General features: G+C 38.8%; 2 protein-coding genes and 1 long non-coding RNA gene across 3 annotated transcripts; all 3 read left to right on the forward strand.

Annotated features, from left to right (window-relative positions):
- Window positions 1–5,661: 5,661 nt before the first annotated feature.
- LOC103416995 (protein DMP9-like) lies at window positions 5,662–6,548 on the forward strand. Its single transcript, XM_008355203.4, has one exon. It carries the CDS (start codon window positions 5,717–5,719, stop codon window positions 6,422–6,424), a length of 708 nt encoding a protein of 235 aa, XP_008353425.2. The 5' UTR covers window positions 5,662–5,716; the 3' UTR covers window positions 6,425–6,548.
- Window positions 6,549–7,601: 1,053 nt separating this feature from the next.
- On the forward strand, window positions 7,602–9,395 carry LOC108169891 (uncharacterized). Its single transcript, XR_011578286.1, has 2 exons — window positions 7,602–8,765; window positions 9,077–9,395. It is a non-coding gene; the product is annotated as an uncharacterized lncRNA (long non-coding RNA).
- Window positions 9,396–17,512: 8,117 nt separating this feature from the next.
- Window positions 17,513–22,617, forward strand: LOC103404446 (granule-bound starch synthase 2, chloroplastic/amyloplastic). Its single transcript, XM_070817490.1, has 8 exons — window positions 17,513–18,920; window positions 19,050–19,599; window positions 19,673–19,737; window positions 19,933–20,010; window positions 20,091–20,201; window positions 20,988–21,032; window positions 21,138–21,311; window positions 21,453–22,617. Exons 1-8 carry the CDS (start codon window positions 18,564–18,566, stop codon window positions 22,407–22,409), a joined length of 2,337 nt encoding a protein of 778 aa, XP_070673591.1. The 5' UTR covers window positions 17,513–18,563; the 3' UTR covers window positions 22,410–22,617.
- Window positions 22,618–22,740: the final 123 nt, after the last annotated feature.

Genomic DNA, 22,740 nt, shown 5'->3' on the forward strand with positions numbered 1-22,740 from the left:
CAATAGTGTAGGTTAAAGTTTAAGAGGCTTTTAACGAAACACTTTCAGTACTATTTATTTTAACAAAAAAAGATATTTTACTCTAAAAATTCACTTCTTATACTATTCACTTACAACATCTTTTTGTCCTTTTGATTAAAACTCAAAGTTTTTTTAGCCATTTTTATTAGTTTTCCTTAAGGTTTAAGAGAATTGTTATTAACATTCCAAAAATCTCATTTGACACTCCAAACTTTTTAAAACTAGAAAGAAAAATACACTTTTGAAGAGTGTATAATGAGATTTTTTGAATGCTAATAATAGTTTCCAAAGCTTAGTTCAGAAAAATTATTGAGATATTACATTTTTGTATCATTTGATGGGACGTGATGTGTACATATCACATCAATTATCAAATGTATCTTATTGGACGATAGTTATATGCATCACTTGCCACATGAAATAGTACACTAATATGGTCTAAAATCATGGAGAGATTTTTCAGTGTGCTGAAAACACCACACGGTACGCCAAGTGTCATAATACAACTGATTGGATATTTGAAAAAAAAATTACAACTACTTGTATTTTAACACTTGGTGTATCGAGCCGTGTTTCCGGCATACGGAAAATTTTCTCAAATTGTGGTCTCCCTTGAGAAACACCAATTGTATTGTTACATTTGGTTTACCAAACCGTGTTCCCGATATACTGAAAAATCTCTCCTCCCTAGCATTACTTTTTTGATAATTCCAAAATCATGCATTGAGTTTGAGATGTGTATTTTTTTTATTAACAAACGATATTATCTACACTAAGGGAGTAGGGGAATAGATTAAGTCTCACACTGGACTAATAATAATGTAGTTCAAATTCGCCTTTAGCGAGAATCGAACCTAAAATCTTTACTTACAAGTGAGAAAAACATATCACTAACTAGATCGTAATACTAAGTAGTTGTATTGAGATTTGTATTAACTTGTCTACATGACAATGCTTTAGAATACTCTTAGAGTAGTTCCACCGGAGGTGGATAGCCTAGCACCTTGTCTAAAATCAAGGCCAGCACACTATCAATTTACTCCACCCCTTCAACTTGATTGGCCCCCAGCCCAAGCTGGTCTCTGGGCCAGCCTAAAATAGACTGACCAAGAAGCCGGGCTGTTTGCCTGGCGTGTGCATTTCACGGGGCCGTGGCGCGAGTGCCCGATAGCTTTTCAGAGGCGGGACCCCTGTCGCAGGCGCACTTAAAACTCACCACAAGTAGGCGACGTGGCTCACTTTCTGCCATTGGATTTCCAACGGCTATTTTTTCTAGACCATTGGATTTCCAACGGTAAAAAAAATTAATTTTTACTTTTAAAATAGATCGTCCAATCACAGATCAATGGTCCACATTTTTTTCACAAAAAATTAAAAAAATTAAAAAAAAAAGGCCCAACGATAAGAAATATGACCATTGGCCACGTGGCAACTCCTTGGCTCTTGGATTTGAATATTTTTCAAATCCAACGGTCCAGATTAATTAACTATATTAAAAATTATTAAAAAATACAGAAAAATTATTAAAAAATACATAAAATTTTTAAAAATGTTATTTTTTTTCTATAAATACCTAACCCTCATCTTCCACCTTTACACCACATTTCAATATTTTCTACACTTTAAGAGAGAAAAATGTCTTCGTGGAAGCTCATTGAAGATGTTACGTTGTGTGAATGTTGGGTTCACACTACTCATGACCCAATTACGGGTAATGAGATGGATAAGCGAGAAATGTGGAGTAAAATTACGAAAGCGTTTTGTGATGTACATGGAAAAGACGCCAGAACTAGTCAAGGTCTTCAAGGTCGTTCGAAAAAACTCAACGCATCCTTTACTTGTTGGAAAAACGTCATCTTTCATGCTTCCGATAACCTCCGTAGTGGGACAAGTTTAGCGGATCAGGTGACAATATTTTTATTTATTTTTACGCATTCCACCCACATCAATATTTTGATTTATTTAATTTCGTATGTAATTTTTATGTTATTTCTTATGTAATTTTTATATGCATTCCACCTGCATCAAAATTTTAATTTATTTAATTTCTTATGTAATTTTTATTTAATTTCTTATGTCATTTTTATGTAATTTATATGCATTTCACCTATATCAATATTTTAATTTATTTATTTGTGTTACACCCGCATTTTTTAACACTATCTTATCCCACATTTTTATAGACACTACAAGCTCAAGCATTCTACAATTCAAAGAACCAGAACAAATCATTCACCATATGGGAATGTTGGCAAATTGTCAAAGATTGCCCTAAATACAAAATTGTGGTAACCGGTCCAGAAGTTGTCAAGCACGGCGTGGGTCTACATAGTTCGCCAGAACCAGACACAGCCGAACAAGAAGCCGACACATTTCAAGACACGGAGGGACGCCTGAACAAGTGCCCGAGACCCAACCGACTCGTCACTCCCCCAGGCCTCAAGGTAAAAAGGCATCAAAGAAAAAAGGTAGTTCTTCCAAAAATGACTACACTAAATATATGGAGGAACTTGCTCACCAAGGTGAATTGAACATGGCACGGGAAAAGGCTAGAGATGAGGAAAAAGTTACTGCTATGGCAGCAATAATAGCAGCTACCGAGGCCCGTGATGCGGCGGCTGAGAGACAAAAAGAAATAGTTAATTGAGAGAACGAGCTGGTTAGACAAGCACTTCATCGAGAAAATGAAATGCTTAGAGAAGAAAGGATGGCTCAAGCAGATCGTGACACTATGAGCAAGTCTCTAGTAGGACTGTCTCCGAATTCAAAATATTTTTGGACATTGGAAAAAAGAGATGTCGTGCGAATGAGGCGTGGAAGAGATGAGGAAACAAGTCAAGGGGGTTCTAGCTACACAAATCATAGCAACCAAGATCCTAGCACCACATATCCTAGCTCCAGAGACTTTGTATAATTTTATGTAATTTCTTATTTTTTTAGAATTTTATTTAATTTCTTATGTTTTTTTCTTTTTTTTTCTTTTGAACTTTATTTAATTTCTTATGTAATTTTTATGTTTTTTTCTTTTTTTCTTTTGAACTTTATTTATTTTTATTTAATTTATTATGCAATTTTAATGTAATTATTTATTTATTTTTGTACTTTATTTAAACACATGAAATAAGATTACATAAACTCACCAAATAAGATTACATAAACTCACGAAATAAACTTAAAAACAAAACACACTACATAGAATTACATGAACTTAAAAAAAAATACACTTTATTTTTCAACCACAAGCCTCATTTTAATTATCTTCACCTTCATACAATCTCCACTGGTGCTCAATCAAGTCATTCTGGCGGGTTACGTGCCAATATGGCATTTGCACATCAGTGTACCGCTGAACGATCAATTCATTGTAACGTCCATCACATTCCAACAGCTCGTGTTGCACGGGATCTTCGGTCCTGTCATGAGCACAGTAGATACGTGTTCTTGAGTTGTTCATCGGATCTGGCTCATATTCATCGACGACATCATAATCATACTCATCTTCAACAATCATGTTGTGGAGAATAATACATGTCATCATGATGGATCGAAGAGCCTCGACATCAAACAATCTAGCTACAGCCCTGACAATCGCCCAATGAGCTTGCAGGATACCAAAACAACGCTCGACATCCTTTCTACACCCTTCTTGACATTTTGCGAAGTCTTTTTCCTTTTCAGTCTGTAAATGTGGCACTGTTTTGACAAATGTTGATCACCTTGGGTAAATGCCATCTGCAAGGTAGTATGATCCCTCGTATTGGGTACCATTAACCCAATATGTGCATCTCGGTGATTTTTCTTGTAGCAGTTCGTCGAACACTGGGGATTGGGCAAGGACATTTAGGTCATTCTGAGCTCCTGGAACACCAAAAAAAGCATGTCAAATCCATGTATCAAATGAAGCCACCGCTTCCAAAATGATGCTTTTGGCTCATTTTCTGTCGCCATAAGCTCCTTGCCACATACTTGGATAGTTTTTCCAAGTCCAGTGCATGCAGTCGATGCTTCCAATCATGTCAGGGAAGCCTCGCATCTCACCCTTCCTCAGAAGCCTTCGTATGTCCCTTGGCGTGGGTGTCCGGAGGTACTCATTGGTGTAGAGGGCTTCAATTGCAGAGCAAAATCGCATCAGGGACTCCAGAATAGTTGTTTTTCCCATCCTCGCGATCTCATCCCCTTGATCTGCAGATGCTCCATATGCAAGCATTCGCAAGGATGCCGTAATTTTTTGCTCGGGAATAAGACCTAGAACATGAAAAGCATCATCTTTTTGCACAAAGTATGGATCATGGTTGCAAATAGCACTCATGATTTTGTCGAACAAATTTCGTTGCATTCTTAAACGACGTCTAAAAACATGATCAGGGAATGTGCTGTTAGGAATAAAATAATCCTCCAAGAGATCTTTACCTCGTCTTTCTCTTTTTCTATCAAAATTTGCAGCACGTCTTGGTTTGGCTATCTGACCCACGGCTTCCATGACACGGCGAGAATGTGAGGCCCTCTGCCTTCTATGGTGATCATCCTCATCCTCCTCCATAAAGAAAGCCTCATCTCCACCTCCACCTTCCTCGAGATTGGCCAATTCTGACTGTTGTGCCAACAACCTTTTATGTTGCTCCTGCAACTATTTATACACTCTCCTTGAAGAAGACATTGTAATAAGCACTCAAGATTTGAAAACAATGAACAAGGATTCTGAGCTAAAAAGAAGGATTGAGCTTGGTGTGAGGATGGATGTAGAGATGTAGGGTTTATATGGACAAAAAAAAAAAAAAGATGAGGTTCTGGACAATGCCATGTGGCACTATGTGATTGGTTGAAAATCTTATCGAAATCTTGGCTAAATTATTGTAAACCGGAAGTGAAACGTGGCGTGTCGGGATTGGTCGAAAATATTATCGGAAATCTATCCACAAAATAGTATGTTCGGATAATGACACGTGGCATGACGTGATTCGTTGAAAATCTTATCGAAATCTTGGCTAAATTATTGTAAGACGGAAGTGACACGTGGCACGTCGGGATTGGTTGAAAATCTTAGCGGAAATCTATTCACAAAATAGTACGTTCGGATAATGACACGTGGCGTGACGAGATTGGTTTAAAATCCAATCCGAAATTAAAACTATTTTATTTTTTTATTCTTTTAGAAAAAAATTTAAAAATATTTTAAATGGGCTGGGTGCCAGCGCATTTTGTAGGGATGGAGATCGTTTGTGCAAGCGCATTTTTTCATTGGGTGCCAGCTCATTTTTTTAGGGGTGGAGATGCATTGGCCTATTACTGTTCATTGGAGTCTGTTACTGTTCACTGAAGTGGATAAATAGGCTGAGTGCTGGCACAAAGTCCTTAGAGGTGGACTTGCTCTTATGAGTCATGACGTTCCAAGAGCATGAAATTTCTTTTTATTAGTCATAGGGGAAATGATCTAATCGTTGTTGTATGCTAACATGGAGAATCAAATTTAAAAACCTCGAATTATTTGAATTATTTTCAGAAAAGCAAAACAGATAATTATATAAACCAGTTAACAGTTCTCCAAATAACCGTTGATGAGTACCTAAATTTTGAATTTTAAACTACTGACAAAAACCTTTATATATATATATAATTCAGAAACCGTTCCAAAGTGAAAATCCATATTCACAAAACCAATCAATCGAACTTTCCCAGAGAGAGAACAACCGCAAAAATGGACCAAAAGACTGACGGCGTCGGAATCAAAATCTACAATAATGTAGTCTACGGGGATCCACACGACGACGAGGCCACCAAATCTCCACCAAAGCCACCGCAACCTTCTTCTTCATCTCAGCCTCTGCCCCTGCTCCGACTGAACCCGGACCACTTGCACGGCCGTAAACGGCGTGCCGTTGCGAAAGGGGTCCAGAAAACCCTATCCAAGACTTCAATGCTGGCCAACTTTCTTCCCACGGGCACTCTCCTAACCTTTGAAATGGTTCTCCCCGCTATCTACACAACCGGGGAGTGCACGCGTGTCACCACCATGATGACGTACGGGATCTTGGGCATGTGCACCCTCTCATGCTTTTTCTTCCACTTCACGGACAGTTTCCGTGGTCCGGACGGGAAGTTGTACTATGGGTTCGTGACGCAGAAAGGGCTAGCGGTGTTTAAACCGGGCCTGATGGTGGAGGTGCCGAAGGAGGAGAGGTACAAGTTGGGGCTGTCGGACTTCGTTCATGCCATTATGTCCGTCATGGTGTTTGTGGCGATCGCATTTTCGGACCGCCGCGTGACGGACTGTTTGTTTCCGGGGCACGAGAAGGACATGGATGAAGTGATGGAGAGTTTCCCGTTGATGGTGGGAATCGTGTGCAGCGGCTTGTTTCTTGTGTTTCCGAGTACTCGCTACGGGATTGGCTGCATGGCTGCGTGAATGAAGCAGATGCGTAATTCAAGATACAGTTTTATTAGTTAATGATGTTTGTATTTCTGTAAGTTGTATTAATATGTTATGTTGTTTGTGTTTATATATATAATATATGTTATATTGGAAAGAAGTGTTTCGGGAACCAGGTTCGGTACATCAACCAATTATATTATTATATTTAGTTTATCCGTCCATATATCTGGCACAATAAAAAATCTCTCGTTATATTGATATGTTGTATTACGATTCACTTTGACAATGATTTTGCTTTGAGTAATAGTATATTAAGTTGCAAATTTTAGGCTTTATATATTTGATCGATAGATCATTAGTTGACCTAGGGCATGTGCTTGACTTGATTTCCTCTCCTAATATCGCTTAAATCTTCTTTTATATTTGCAAAAGAAAATCAAAATAATTATCAAATATAACTTATGTTGTAATCATTAATTTTCCTACTCAGTAAATATATGACATATGTTGTAACCATTACCTTGCCTAATTCCCATATTCATGTGAAATAATCATTAATTTACCTTCCAATATTGGTCTAAAAAGTAGTGTACATATCTGGACAATCGAGCATATATAGTTTCTCATCCAAATTAAGGTGGATGAGTTTTAGATATTGATCAACCCACCCATCAATTATATTCTTGTTAAGTTGTTAATATTTCTGAGAAATGGCTAGCGTCAACAAAATTGTATTTTGCATGGCGGTCGTACTGTTTATAACTGTGACTACGACCATGAAGGCTCAAGCAACTACGCGGCTCCCAGACCTCTCATATCCATATGCAGTTTATCTCAACGACACCAGGCTGTCTTCCCCCGCCAAGGCCGCCGTCGCCAGTATGTAATTAAAAAGTTTAATGAATCCCTAATGGTACTCTAATTATTAATTAATTATATACTATACACATTTAATCGACTTAATTTTGTTTGTTGAATAATATGTTGTAGAATGGGACGGGAGATGTGCATGCTGATTGTGCTGTTAAAATGCATGAAATAAACATGTTGGAATAATGGTGTTGGATGACTAGTGAAATTAGGCTAGTCAACTTTCTTGTTCAAAGTTAGTCAAGTTAGGTTAGTCAAGCAAGATAGGTAAGTTAGGCAAAATTAGGCTTATGATCTTTTTCTTCCCTATATATATGTTTCATCTTGTAATTGTTTCATTAAGCAAATATACATCAAAATTCAATATGGTATTAGAGCTGTGATCTGGGAAAAACCACAAAACACAGCTCTAAAGCAGCCACGAGGTCAACCATTCTAGGCATGGCCTCTCATTCAAAATGGGAAAATCCCAACCACCCGCTCTATCTCCACCACTCGGATCAACCTGGTGCAATCCTCGTACCACAACCATTGGTGGAAGACAACTACAACACATGGGTTCAATCCATGAGTATGGCCTTAACGGTCAAGAACAAACTTGGTTTTGTTGATGGAACGACCAACAAACCAAGTGAGGATAATTTTGAGGAGCTACAGCAATGGAATCGCTGCAACAACTTGGTCAAGACATGGCTACTAGGCTCTATGTCAAAGGAGATTTCAGGGAGTGTCATCAACTACAAGGATGCTCGACAAATGTGGACCGATCTGCAGGAGAGGTTCTCACATGTGAATATAGTTCAGCTGTTCCATGTTGAGAACGAGATCCATGATTGCGTCCAAAGCAATATGAGTGTAAGTTCTTACTTCACTAAACTTAAAAGTTTATGGGATGAACGTGATACTTTGTGTTCCATTCCAGCATGCAGTTGTGGAACAAAGAATGAGATGAACTCATATGTTGAAACTCAGAAAACCATGAAGTTCCTTATGGGACTGAACGAATCGTATGCTACGGTTCGAAGCAATACTCTTCTTCTCGAACCACTACCTACGGTGAACAAGGCATATGCGTTGGTCCTTCGACATGAACGCCAGGCAGAGGTTTCCAATGGGAAAAGCACACAACTAGAAACTGCTGTCTTTGCAGTGAAGAATCTGTCGCGAGAACCTACACCTGAAGACAAGGAGATGCGATGTGGAAAGTGCAATAAAACCAATCACATCACCAAAAATTGTCGTGCACATCTCAAGTGCACTTTTTGAGGATGGAAAGGCCACACCTTCGATTTCTGTCGAAAACAGAAAGCAGCCACAGAGACCGAATCCAATCGTCTCTTTTCTTCAAAGGGGAATCAAGTTTCACAAAGTAACAAGCAAGAGACAGTGCCTAATTTCCCGTTCTCTCAGAAGGACTGCAAGCAAATCCTTCAGATGTTGAACAAGAACAAATCATCATTTGCCAATCAAGTCAGTAATCTTCCTAGTCATGAAGAACTTTCAGGTAAATCCTTCTCTTTTTCATGTAAAAGAACCAAAAGTATTTGGATCCTGGACAGTGGTGCCACGGATCACATAGTTTGCAGTCCTAGTCTCCTTACACACTCACGAGCTGTTGAAAATCATACAGTTGAACTGCCAAATGGTTCCGTTGCCAAAGTCACTCACATTGGACAAGTTGTTTTCTCTCATAATCTTATCCTTGAAAATGTCCTATGTGTGCCGTTCTTTATGTTGAATTTAATATCTATCAGTAAACTAGCCTATGATTCCTTATATGTCACCATTTTCTTCACCCAATTTTGTGTCATTCAGGACCTTCGCTCGGGGAAGATGATTGAGACAGGAACTGAAAGGGATGGACTTTACTACCTCGACCCATCAAAGAAAGGAACATGCAACAATATTCAAACCGTCTCACCAAAGCTTTGGCACCAACACCTAGGACACCCATCTCATAAAGTCACTTCGTTATTACCTTTATTTAACAATAAGGCTTGTGATTTGGAAAAATGTTTAATTTGCCCATTGGCCAAACAAACAAGATCACCCTTTCCTTTGAGCTCTATTTCTACCAAATCATGTTTTGAATTATTGCATATTGATATTTGGGGTGGTTATCAAGTTGCTTCTATTTCAGGTGCCAAGTATTTCCTTACCATCGTAGATGACTACACTAGAAGCACTTGGGTTTATTTGATGAAACATGAATCTGACACAAAAGACATTTTAGTCGGATTCATTCAAATGATTGAGACTCAATTCAATACCAGAGTTCAAATCATACGAAGTGACAATGGCCCTGAGTTTAAGCTTGAGCAATTTTATGCTCCCAAAGGCATCATACATCAATCTAGTTGTGTCAATACACCACAACAAAATGGTGTTGCCGAACGTAAACACCGGCATTTGCTCAATGTTGCTCGGGCTTTGCTCTTTCAAGCTTGTTTGCCAAAACATTTTTGGGGGGATGCAATCTTAACCTCAGCCTACCTCATCAATAGAACACCCACTCCACTTCTCCAAGGTAAAACACCTTACGAAAAACTGTTTCACAAAGCACCTAACTATTCCCATTTAAAGGTTTTCGGTAGTTTATGTTTTGCTTCTACACACGCCCAAAGACCCTCTAAATTCGACCCCCGTGCAATCCAATGCATTTTTCTTGGGTATCCTTATGGTCAAAAGGGTTATAAATTGTTTGATATAAAACACAATAAGACTTTTGTTTCTAGGGATGTTGTTTTTTTTTAAGATCATTTTCCATTCCAAAATCATACCACTTCCGCTGCCCCGTCTCTATCAAACATTACACCCTCACCCATCACGTTTGACTTGACCTCTCCCATTGAGTCACACTCAAGCCTTGCACCCGAAGAAATAAACATCACCTCTCCCACACTTGCCGACATCACACCACTCTCATCTCCTTTACCTACTACAACTCCACCACCAGATACCTTATCAACACCTTCACATACCCTACACTCTTCACCACCTCCAACCACTCCATCACCAGACCAACCACCTCCACTCCGTCGTAGCACTCGACCGACCAAAACTTCCACATTTTTGCAGGACTTTCATGTTGAGGTGGCCCTCCCTTCCCGTGTTGCTCCCACATCTTCCACAAGCATGGTCCAGTCATCAGGTACATCTCACCCCATATCTCGTTATTTATCTTATGACCATGTATCCCCCACTCACAAAACCTTTCTCACCACCCTCACCATTATTAAAGAACCCACCAGTTTTTCGCAAGCTGTTCAGGATCCAAAATGGCGTGACGCCATGCAAAAAGAGATTGTTGCCCTTCATGAAAATCGCACTTGGACTCTTGTGCCCTTACCACCTCACAAACATCCCATCGGTTGCAAATGGATCTATAAGGTGAAGCTTAAACCTGACGGCAGTGTTGAACGCTACAAAGCTCGTCTCGTTGCTAAAGGCTACAGTCAAATTGAGGGGCTTGATTATCGGGAAACTTTTGCTCCAGTTGCCAAGCTCACCACCGTCCGCGTCCTCCTGAGTATTGCTTCCATACGAGGCTGGCATCTTCATCAACTTGATGTGAACAACGCCTTTTTGCATGGTGACTTATACGATGAGGTTTATATGTCCCTGCCTCCTGGGTTCGGACGAAAGGGGGAGACACGAGTATGCAAATTACACAAATCCATTTATGGTTTAAAACAGGCCTCGAGACAATGGTTTATCAAGCTGTCTAGTGCTCTCAAGACTGCTAGTTTTCATCAATCATGGTCAGATTACTCATTATTCGTCCGAAACCGTCAAGGCAGTTTTATGGCATTACTTGTGTATGTTGATGACGTGATACTTGCAGGTAACAATTTGAGAGAAATTGAAGAGACTAAACTCTTCCTTTCCCAACATTTTAAACTAAAGGATTTGGGAAAACTCAAATACTTTTTGGGGATAGAAGTTGCAAGATCTAAACAAGGGATTGCCTTGTGCCAACGCAAATATGCGTTGGAGATACTAGAAGATACTGGGTTCCTTGGTGCGAAGCCCTCACGATTACCAATGGAACCAAACCTATCCCTTACATAAACTGATGGGACGCTCCTACATGATCCTTCTTCATACAGGCGACTCGTAAGGAGGCTGATTTACTTAACCATCACGCGGCCTGACCTGACTTATGTGGTTAATATGTTGAGCCAATTCATGGACAAGCCACGACAACCACACCTTGAAGCGGTGCATAAGGTTCTCAGGTACATCAAACAATCTTCTGGACAGGGAATTCTTTTGCCTTCTACAGGTTCACTACAATTACAAGCCTTTTGTGATGCTGATTGGGCTCGGTGTAAAGACACTAGAAGGTCAATAACCGGTTATTGTATCTTCCTTGGACAAGCACCGATATCTTGGAAAACGAAGAAACAAAGCACAATATCTCGTTCTAGTGCAAAGGCAGAATACCGTTCTATGGCTACTACTTGTTGTGAAGTTATATGGCTAAGAAACATTTTGAAGGACTTGCAAGTAAATCATGCACAACCAGTCACAATGTTTTGTGATAATCAAGCTGCCATGCACATTGCTTCGAACCCAGTGTTTCATGAACGAACGAAGCATATAGAGATAGACTGTCACCTAGTACGTGAGAAGATTCAAATTGGAATGGTGCAAACAGCTTACATACGGACCTCGAATCAACCTGCAGACTTATTCACCAAACCACTAAGCTCGGCACAATTTGAGGTCTTAATTAGCAAGTTGGGTGTCATCGACATTCACACTCCAACTTGAGGGGGAGTGTTAAAATGCATGAAATAAACATGTTGGAATAATGGTGTTGGATGACTAGTGAAATTAGGCTAGTCAACTTTCTTGTTCAAAGTTAGGCAAGTTAGGTTAGTCAAGCAAGATAGGTAAGTTAGGCAAAATTAGGCTTATGATTTTTTTCTTCCCTATATATATGTTTCATCTTGTAATTGTTTCATTAAGCAAATATACATCAAAATTCAATATGTGCGTGCATAATCCAAAGCCCTATTGCTTTGAGTGTTGCGATCCGACAGGCACTGCCCCGACCCCGACCCCGACGACCTCTGCTTTTGCAATATGATGCATAATCCAACTGCTCTCAGGACTCTGAAGAGTGAAGGATGCCTTTAACTTTTTGATTAATTAGTCAATAAATGGTGATACTTCCGTCAAATAATCATCTGGATGAACTATATATATGTATTAATTTTTAGGGTAAAAGACTGTTTACTATCCTCATGTTTCGTGGTTTTCAACATTTAGTACATCAGGTTTTTTTCGTCTCAGAGTCATACCTAAAGTGTTAATTTTAGGACAGTCTCATACATCTGTTAGTCAAACTGTTAATTCTCCCATTAATTGATGACGTGGCGCCTATGTGGACAATGATTAGGCGCCACGTGTCATTAAAGTGTCCACGTGGAAATTAAAAATTCAAAAAAAAAAAAATTTGGTCTTCTTCTTCCTCCCTGACATTCCCTTGCTCCCTTATCCCTCCATTCTCTTCTTTGCACGAATCCACCAAATCCCGAGTTCCTTTCAAACCCTCGCCACGGAGTTCCCTCCCCTCACTCGGCGTGCCTACTTCGCGGCCACCATCTCCGCCATCGACGACATATCATCCTCTGTGTCCAGATCCTGGACCCACCGCCACAGTGGCGCTGTTGTAGTTCTTGGCCTTTTCTCTGCCCTCCTGTCTCTTTTCTTCCCTTCTTCTTCCTTTTTCATTTTGATTTTCCTTTTCCATTTCCATTTTCTTTCATCTCGAAAGAGACCCCAATTTTTTTGGGTTCACAAAAGAAACCCAATATTAGTTTATTTGATTTTTTTTTTCTTTTAACTTTATAGTTTTCTGGAAAATTGGGAGGATTTGGGTCTCCTCCACCTGGGTTCACAAAGAGAAGATCCATACTTGAAAATACCAAATTCTTGAACCAATTCCAACCAAAACCCTTTTGGATCAAAACCTAGTAGATTCGTACCTTTAGAATTTGAAAAATATAACCCCAAATTGTTGAACCGACTCTCCAAATCGCCCGAATAATCAAGGAGGAGTACCTGAATTCGCAAAGGTTAGAAGCAACAGCTTGGAATCTTCTCACTTCAGCTTTTCTGAATCTCTGGCTGTGCGAAGAAGAGAATGAAAAACAAAACAAAAAAAGAAAAACAAGAATCAGGGAGAAACCCACCAAACCCTCAAAATCGTTAGTCTGTCCCTCGCTCCCTCCCTTCTTCTCCCTCCATTCTCTCCTCTGCACGAACCTACCGAATCTCGAGTTCCTTCCAAACCCTTGTCGCCGAGTCCCTTCCCTTCACTCGGCTTGCTTACTTCACAGCCACCATCTCCGCCATCGACGACCGGCTTTTTTCCTAACCTTGTGGTTAAATGCTCCAGCATGCACACCCATGGTTAATGGCTTCGAAAGCTGGTACTGGATACGATGGTGAAGAGATCAGTCAACGATGGTGGATCAGAGCTGAGAGTTGAATCAAACGAGTCTGGTAGTTGCGGGATCTGGGTTCTGTGGGGGTTTGGTGGGTTGGTGCATATATCCACACCTTGAAGAGTTGAATCAGAGCTAAGAGTTTGGTGGGTTGGTGCATATCTGGGTTCTCAGCTTCGTACTCATTGTGGGATCTGGGACTCGTTTTGAGGAGAGAATGGTGGGATAAGGGAGGAAGGGAATGTCAAGGAGGAAGAAGAAGACCAAATTTTTTATTTTGAAATTTTGAAATTTTAATTTCCACGTGGACGCTTTAATGACACGTGATGCTCAGTCATTGTCCACATGGGCGTCACGTCATCACTTAACGGAAGAATTAACAGTTTGACTAACGGATGTATGAGACTGTCACAAAATTAACACTTTAGGTATGACTTTGGGACGAAAAAAACTTGATGTATTAAATGTTGAAAACTACGAAACATGAGGGTAGTAAACAGTTTTTTACCCTAATTTTTAAATGGAAGTTTTCACTTAAGGACGAATTTTTACTTCTTTGGTTTGCATTTGTTGCAAAATTATGCAAAGTGTGTAAATGGGATTTTGCAATTGGTACTAGATAGGACCCTTTGGAGAAGATAGGTCTAGCCGATCCATTGCATGTAAGGCTGGTCACGGTTCAGCTTGGTTCGGTGTTAATTGATTGATTATTTAATAGTAGATTACGACCGGTTCGATTCCAATTTGAACAAAACTGAGCAGATCAATGAACAAAACTGGATTTATCCAAGAATGCTTCGGCACAATTGGTTATGTTTGGTTTCTGCCATTTGATTTTTTGTTTAGAGATTTTAAGAATCTCAATACAGCCTTCAGTGGGAAAGGGTCTTTTGTTTTTGGGGGGGGGTTGATACCAGAGAGTAGACCATGATGGCAACTAGGGCAGTGGTTTGTTTTTTTTATGTCTGCAACTTAAAAGTTAGTTGGTCCGGCTGTGAGACTAAGAATTTCTCTTTTTTTCAGAAACATGTACATTACATTATGGCATGCTTAAAAACTCTACCAATTGAACCAATTCATTTCAACTTTCAAATTTGTTCATTATTCGAAAGCAAAATGATTGACTAAAGCACTTTCAAGTTTAAAAAGCAAAAAAGTATAAAGAAAGCGATTACAAAACTACTTGATTGATCAAAGATTGGAAAGTAAGTAGAAGACAGTTGTCTTCTAAATTTAAACAAATAGATAGAAGAAGTTGAGAAAAGATTTTGGGATCCTTCAATTACATTCATTCATCGTATATCATGCAGTCAATTTTTGTCAAGTACTGTTTATATTCAATTTTAAATAAAAAAATTTATAATGATTTTTAACTGTACGATGTACAATAAACGGATATGATTGAAGGATCCACTTATTTTTGGGAACAAGTTATCATTTCATGATTCAAAATACTAAAAAATTCCTTTGATGAAAACTTAATCCTGACATGTTAATCTTGTAAAATATTCCACAATTTCAATCATCAACCTCTTAGGTCTATCTACCAAAACCAAAAGACACTACAACTTTTCACGGTGTCACAGTCAATGAGAAACATGTGGCAGCAGATTCGAAATAAAAGGAAAAACGTGAAATTCGTTTGTGTTCTTTCTTATTTCTTACAGATATAATTCAATCACCTAATGAGATTCTGGATTTCTATATCTGGAGTTCGCATATCGAGAAATGTAAACAGTTCAAGAGAAAAAAGATCTGAACTATTCAAGTTTTCGAATTTTTGTAAAATGAAGTAATGGAATAGATCGTAGAAATCGTATAATTAAAATTAAACGATCCAAATTTTTTGGTCTGTAAATTTCGAACACAAATCTAAGGTGAATCTCAAATTTTCAATCACTACCACTGAGTCTGAGCTGGCGGTGAATGTGACTCATTAAGGTATATGCCTACATACACGTTTTCAATGATTTTGTGGAAAAATATACAATAGTTTTGGACTGCTTGGATAGGGTCAGTTGATTTTGCATCGAGTTCGAGTCTTTCCTGCAGACAAACAGACAAACAGAAGGGGTGGGCTGGGGAGTGAGACCAGAGAGTAGACCGTGATGGGTTTGAAAATCAAAGAGGGTAGAATAGGGTGTTCCTTTATGCGTCTCAAACGTCGGAATTGGTTAGTGGAAATTCTACGAACACTACTTGGTTACTAGAAGTTCAGCGGCCACTCTTGTAAACGTAATGCTAAAAAGGTTAAATTTACAAATTAAATGATGTATTATCAATAGAAATATGCACGTTTATCAACATTTAAGGAATAAACCAATCATCAACTTTCATGTCTTTTAGTTACCAAAATTTTGTCTACAAATTTAATTTCCTTAACATTACCCATCTTGTAATTACATTTAGACAAGTGTCAAAATAATTAAAATGATAAACGCAAATTAGAAACGAGTTTAAATATGATTAGGTATCAATACGAGTGGTTGGTGATCTTTCAGCAACCAATTAGTGTCCAAATTCTACCAATTGGACCAATTCATTTCAACTTTCAAGTTTGTTATCATTATTCTTAAACAAAGTGATTGACTAAAGCACTTTCAAGTTTAAGCAAAAGGTTTAAAGAAAGTGATTACCAAACAACTTGATTGATCAAGATTGGAAAATAAGTAGAAGAAAGTTTCCTAGTTGTAATCATTTCATGATTCAAAAAACTAGCAAATTCCGTTGATTAAAACTTTATCCTAACATGTTAATTTTGTAAGAGAAATGCTAAAGAGACTCTTAAAAGTGGAATTCTCTATGAACTCATTTTTTATATAATATTTCACAACATTAACACGAAAATTAACGTTAAAATATAAAATGATAAATAGTTTATAAAGAGTTTCATTTTGAAAGAATATTCTATAACGTTTCTTATTTTGTAAACTATTCCACAATTTCAATCATCAACCCTTCAATTCTCGAGAATTCTAAAGAAATGCTTGTGAGATGGCAAATATTATACAAAGATTACCAACACCAACCTTTTAATTTCAAGAATTCTCCAGAAAGCTCTACCTCAATTCTATCAAAACCAAGATACTTCCACATAATTCTCGAGAAAGCTCTACCTCAATTCTTCAAAGATTACCAACACCACCCTTTTAATTTCAAGAATTCTCAAGAAAGCTCCACATCAATTCTATCAAAACCAAGATGCTTCCACATAATTCTTGAGAAATCTTTACCTCAATTCTATCATTCTATCAAAACCAAGATGCTTCCACATAATTCTCAAGAAAGCTCTACCTCAATTCTCGAGATGGTAAATAGTGTACTTTCTTATTTCTCGGACTTCAATCACGTACGAGGATCCTTTTCGGATTCTTTTTATGAGGATTTCAAGAATTCTTAAATTATGTTCGTTTATCGTACATCGTACGGTTAGAAATAATTTTAAATAATTTGATTTAAAATTAAATATGAATAGCATCTAACGAAAATTAACCAAACAATATACGATGAACGAACACGATTTGAGAATTCGTATGATGCTCGGAAAGGGGATCCGAATAGGATCCTTATTCTTCAATCACGATCTCCGAGTCTGAGCTGGTGGTAACTATAGCTCATTAAGCCATATGCCTACTTGCACGTTTTTAATAATGTTGTTGAAAAATATGACCTGTAGTTTTGGACTGATGCATTTGGATGGATCAATTAATTTTAAGCACTGCTTTCGATAAGTTCGAATCTTTCCTTCGGATGATGATTGCATTTAAAAACATATATTCACATTCACATAATTATATTTAACAAGAGGTGGTTGTATTCAATGTGTGACTATTATAGCTAATTCTATTCATGTCAATTTCTTTGTATTTTTTTTTATTTCTCCTCCTTTCTAAACTAATATAATTTTAAGAAGAATATCGCTTTGTTGAACAATATAATAAGTGAGGCAATTTTTATTTTTTTAAATTTTATATCAAAAAAAATATAGAATAACAATAAACAGAAATGTGCAAATAGAAATTCATTTTAGTGCCGTGCAATTTATATAAGGAGTGTGATATCCACACACCTCTTTTTATTTCTCATATATTTTTTTAATTTTCGGCCGTCGGATCGTATAAATTGAAGAAAATTAAAGGACAAAAATTAACAAAAAATGCGTTAAAAGTAAAAAAGAATGTGTGAAAAGTAAAAATGATGTGTGATTAACACATCCTTTACATAAAACAACGAGTTATGACTAAACTAAACAACAATCTTTTCTTTTTTTTTTATCAAAACTGAACGATAATTTAATTTAATAATATAATGTTATGTGTGATTTTTTTTTTTTTTTTTTTTTTTGACATTGTCACCAAATCTATAAACGTCGTTAAATACTCCTTTTTCACTTCACGAGGGTGCCAAGGAAGCCCAGGCCCACCACAGAAGCCGAGTTTCTGGCAGAAGAATCACAGTTGAGCAAGGACTCTGTTTGTGGTCAGTAGACACTATCATCCTCATTTCTTCCCCAATTTCCATCAGCAAATTTGAGCCTCATCAACCCTTCCATGATTTCCCCTTCTTCAGTGGGACCCATCTCAACGACCCTCCTCCCCGATTGTTCTGTTGCTTTTTCTATCCCCGTCTATGGTTTCTCTTTCTCCCGTTTCAGTTTCTCCTCCGATTCGTCATCATTGTTCAATCCGGCTTCGTTTTCCCACAATTTCCTCGATCGGGTTTGTTTCTGATTGAATTTCCTCAACTGGGTTTGCTTTATTTTCAGCGGAATCGCCTCAGTGTGTTGTATCCGGTCTATGACCTCCTGCTAGCTCTCTGAGGCATTTCGTCGAACACCTTGTCTAATGGCTTCCATTGGGTCTCTGCCTTGTATAATAGAGACCAAGACTGACAGCTCTGTGCTTGTTCATAGCATTATTAATCGCCGGCTCAGATTCCCATTCTTGACGAATCGTCCAAGAAGCTCCATTGAAGTTAGTGGGATCAATGCTTCTGCAGGTGGGTCTTCAGAAGCTGTGGGAATGTGCAGAGGACAGAATGATTGGTGCTCAAGAGGGAATCTTTGGAGGATTAAGCCGCTTCATGCGATTGGAAAGAGCTCCGCGCAAGGTGAGGACGGCGGCGAGCCGGAGGATCCCCTTCAGGCCACCATTGAAAAGAGCAAGAAGGTTCTTGCTACGCAAAGAGAACTGCTTCAACAGGTAATTTCAGAAATTACTCTCTTTTGTAATGAAAGTAAATAATTTTAGGCCAAAAGATTGCATCTTTTGTGCTTTTTTTAGTAGTTTGGGATAGTTCAAAATTTGGAATAAGCAAGTTTGGGTTTGCAGATTGCTGAAAGAAGGAAATTGTTATCTTCTATACAAAGTGGTGATATAAGCCAAGAAGAAGAGGAAGCTTCTTTTGAACAGGGGAACGAATCGTTTTCGAATGCAAAAAGTTCTTCAAGTAGTGGTGATGATACGGTTGAAGACCAAATTGGCAGCATTGCTTCGAGCGGCTATGAGCATTCAACTGAAGAAAAGGAGTTCGAAACTGTGCCTTCTGCTCTTAGTAGAGGGCTTGATGAAATAGAAAAGGATCATGGAGACGCTTTACCTTTTAATAAGTCTCCCATTGAGCTAGAGTCCAGTAAGCATGTGAGTACGGATAGTTCCAAGACAGAGTGGTCTGATGGTTTGCCATCTTTTCTTACAAACCTTGAGTCGTCAACGCTAAAAGATGAGGAGCTTGTTGATCTGAAAGAACCAAGTGTAGAGGAGGTCCATGAGGGGGCAGCTGGTTTTACCAGTGAAGACGTAAAGCCGCCTCCTTTGGCGGGGCCTAATGTCATGAATGTCATATTAGTAGCTGTAGAATGCGCTCCATGGTCGAAAACAGGTAATGTTACGTAAGACCAGATTGTGAGATGGCAATGTCCTTGATAGAGACTGAAAATGACGAATTCTTTTAGGTGGGCTTGGAGATGTTGCTGGGGCTTTGCCAAAGGCATTGGCTCGGCGTGGACACAGGGTCATGGTAATGCATCTCTCTTTTGTAATATGTAACTTATTTCCCAAATTTCCCTGCTCTGTAGTTTCATGGAAAATGAGCTGGGAATATAATGAGTTAGGCATGGGGATGAAGTAAACTGACATTTCCAGCACCTTGCATTTGATTTATTATTGTATGGCTGTTAAACCCAGAGTCTCTCTCTCTCTCTCTCTCTCTCAGGTTGTGGCACCTCTCTATGGTGATTATGCGGAACCCCAACATTCAGGAGTTCGGAAAGTATATAAAGTTGCTGGCCAGGTGGGCAGCATCTGCAGCATTTGACTGTAAATTAGATACATTTTAACTACTCTTCGTCTAACAAATAATTTACTTTGCAGGATATGGAGGTAGCATATTTCCAAGCCTATATTGATGGTGTAGATTTTGTCTTCATTGAATCTGCTGTGTTCCGTCACATGGAGAATAATATATATGCAGGAAAGCGTGAGGTAAGATATTTGTTCTCATTTTAGCTTCAATTACTTCTCAAGAAGGATAAACAATGTTCGTCTTATTTAGATTAATATTAGATTACTTTTGCCATGCTAATGCGGCAGAATTATCATTAGAGACTTGTGTTGAAGAACCACTACCACTTAAAAGAATGACTCTGACTTATTGACACCTCTTTCTTCTAAAAACTCTTAACATCTATGTCATTTGTACTCCTCGTTAAAGAAGATTGGTTGGCTGATTGTTTACTACTGTATCAGGATTTAAATGTGTAAGGTTTGTGCAGATGGTACTCGGATGGGCTTAGTTTCTTAAGCAAAAAACAAAGTTTAGGCGGGGTTTGGGATTTTAAATTAGACCTCATGTAGCCTTGTGCAGCTCAAGATTTATTCCTTAAAGTATATTTTTTCATGAATCGGTTAGAATTGATTAGGACTTGCTCAGACATACTCTAATCTTAACCTTTTGTGATTAGAAATGAGAAGGTAAACTAAAAGTAGATAACTCTGTGCGTGAACATTTACAAGATAGGCTGCAGCGGCTGCACAGATAACCAAATAAATAAATTAAGTCTCTATAATCAAATAAATAAATTGAGCCTAAGCTTGGCTGGCTTCTCAACCTTGATGGTGATCCTGTTTCGATTCTTGCTGATTACAGTGTTGATTTGGGGCATCGTCAGTTTAAATAAGATTATAAATTCCTTTTTGCAATATGGACCGCTGTTATTTGCCTGCCATTTTATGCAAATTGAGTTACTTTTCTTTGGATTTATGGTGCAGGATATTTTAAAACGCATGGTGTTATTTTGCAAGGCAGCAGTTGACGTACACCAGCTCACCCCTTTGTGTAGACTCTGTAGAGTCAAATTAGCAAATGCTATTTTCCATTTTATCTGTTAAGACATAACAAAACAAAAAAACTGGTTGCAGGTCCCTTGGCTTGTCCCCTGTGGTGGTGCTTGTTATGGTGATGGAAACTTGGCTTTCATTGCAAATGATTGGCATACTGCATTGTTGCCGGTGTATTTGAAGGCATATTATCGAGACAATGGCTTAATGATATATACGAGGTCCATCCTTGTAATCCATAACATAGCTCACCAGGTTAGTTCCTTTGATAAAAGTTCATTTAACTGAAACTTATTTTCAAGTCATTTTATTGTCTAATGGAAACACAAGCTAAATTTGCATCATAGGTCGTTAGACAGTTAGCTATGAACTAAGCTCCTAGTGTATTTTATCCAGGGTCGGGGGCCAGTAGCTGATTTCTCCTTCGTTGATCTTCCTGGACACTACCTGGACCTTTTCAAATTGTATGACCCTATTGGAGGTGAGCACTTCAATATCTTTGCAGCTGGTCTAAAGACAGCAGACCGTGTGGTTACTGTAAGTCATGGATATTCGCGGGAGCTTAAAACTGTTGAAGGTGGTTGGGGATTACACGGGATCATAAATGAGAATGACTGGAAATTCAGAGGCATTGTTAATGGAATTGACACGAAAGACTGGAACCCGCAGCATGATGCTTTCTTGAAATCAGATGGTTACACGAACTACTCCCTGGAGACACTTAAGACTGGCAAGGCTCAGTGTAAGGCGGCATTACAGAAGGAGCTGGGTTTACCACTCCGTGAGGATGTCCCAGTAATTGGTTTCATTGGGAGGCTGGATCACCAGAAGGGTGTCGATCTCATAGCAGAGGCAATTCCGTGGATGATGGGTCAGGATGTGCAACTAGTCATGTTAGGCTCTGGGAGACCTGACCTGGAAGAGATGCTCAGGGCATTCGAACACCAACACCGAGACAAGGTCAGGGGATGGGTTGGGTTTTCTGTACAAACAGCTCACAGGATAACTGCTGGTGCAGACATTTTGCTCATGCCGTCAAGATTTGAGCCGTGTGGACTGAACCAACTATACGCTATGAACTATGGGACAGTTCCAGTTGTTCATGCAGTTGGTGGACTGAGAGATACCGTGCATCCTTTCAATCCGTACGAGGAGTCGGGACTTGGATGGACATTTGACAGCGCTGAGGTCGGTGAGCTAATCCATGCATTAGGGAACTGCTTATATACTTATCGAGAGTACAAGCAGAGCTGGGAAGGAATCCAGAGACGAGGGATGATGCAAGACCTGAGTTGGGACCATGCTGCTCAGAATTATGAGGAGGTTCTTGTGGCTGCAAAGTACCAATGGTGAGCTATTGCTGCTTGGTGGCCTACAATTCTGACCTTTTGCAAGCTCCGTCCAACCACATCAATCCGCCGAAGTTCTGTTAAGGAAAATAACTACGGCCGTTGTTACCATGTAAATTTTGTTCAGACTCTTCTTTTTTCCGATCAATCACACGGTTGCTCTTTGTACTAAGTCCGGCATGCAAAAGTGAAAGAATGATGGTTGTTTCTCACTCTTGTTTTTAATCAGTATTGCTTCTTATTGCTATTGGAAGCCATATTCTAATCTGATTTAAATTACAAGAAAACGTTTCGAACTTGGGGGTAGATGGGAGCACATTGTTTTAGTCAACTTC

Source organism: Malus domestica, chromosome 17, assembly GCF_042453785.1.
Source record: "Malus domestica chromosome 17, GDT2T_hap1".
Classification (NCBI taxonomy): Eukaryota; Viridiplantae; Streptophyta; class Magnoliopsida; order Rosales; family Rosaceae; genus Malus; species Malus domestica.

Coding starts and splice junctions, on each gene's coding strand:
- LOC103416995 (XM_008355203.4), top strand. CDS start 5,717: ATGGACCAAAAGACTGACGGCGTCGGAATCAAAATCTACAATAATGTA.
- LOC103404446 (XM_070817490.1), top strand. CDS start 18,564: ATGGCTTCCATTGGGTCTCTGCCTTGTATAATAGAGACCAAGACTGAC. Junction 18,921..19,049: donor AAAGAGAACTGCTTCAACAG/GTAATTTCAGAA, acceptor TTGGGTTTGCAG/ATTGCTGAAAGAAGGAAATT. Junction 19,738..19,932: donor GGCGTGGACACAGGGTCATG/GTAATGCATCTC, acceptor TCTCTCTCTCAG/GTTGTGGCACCTCTCTATGG.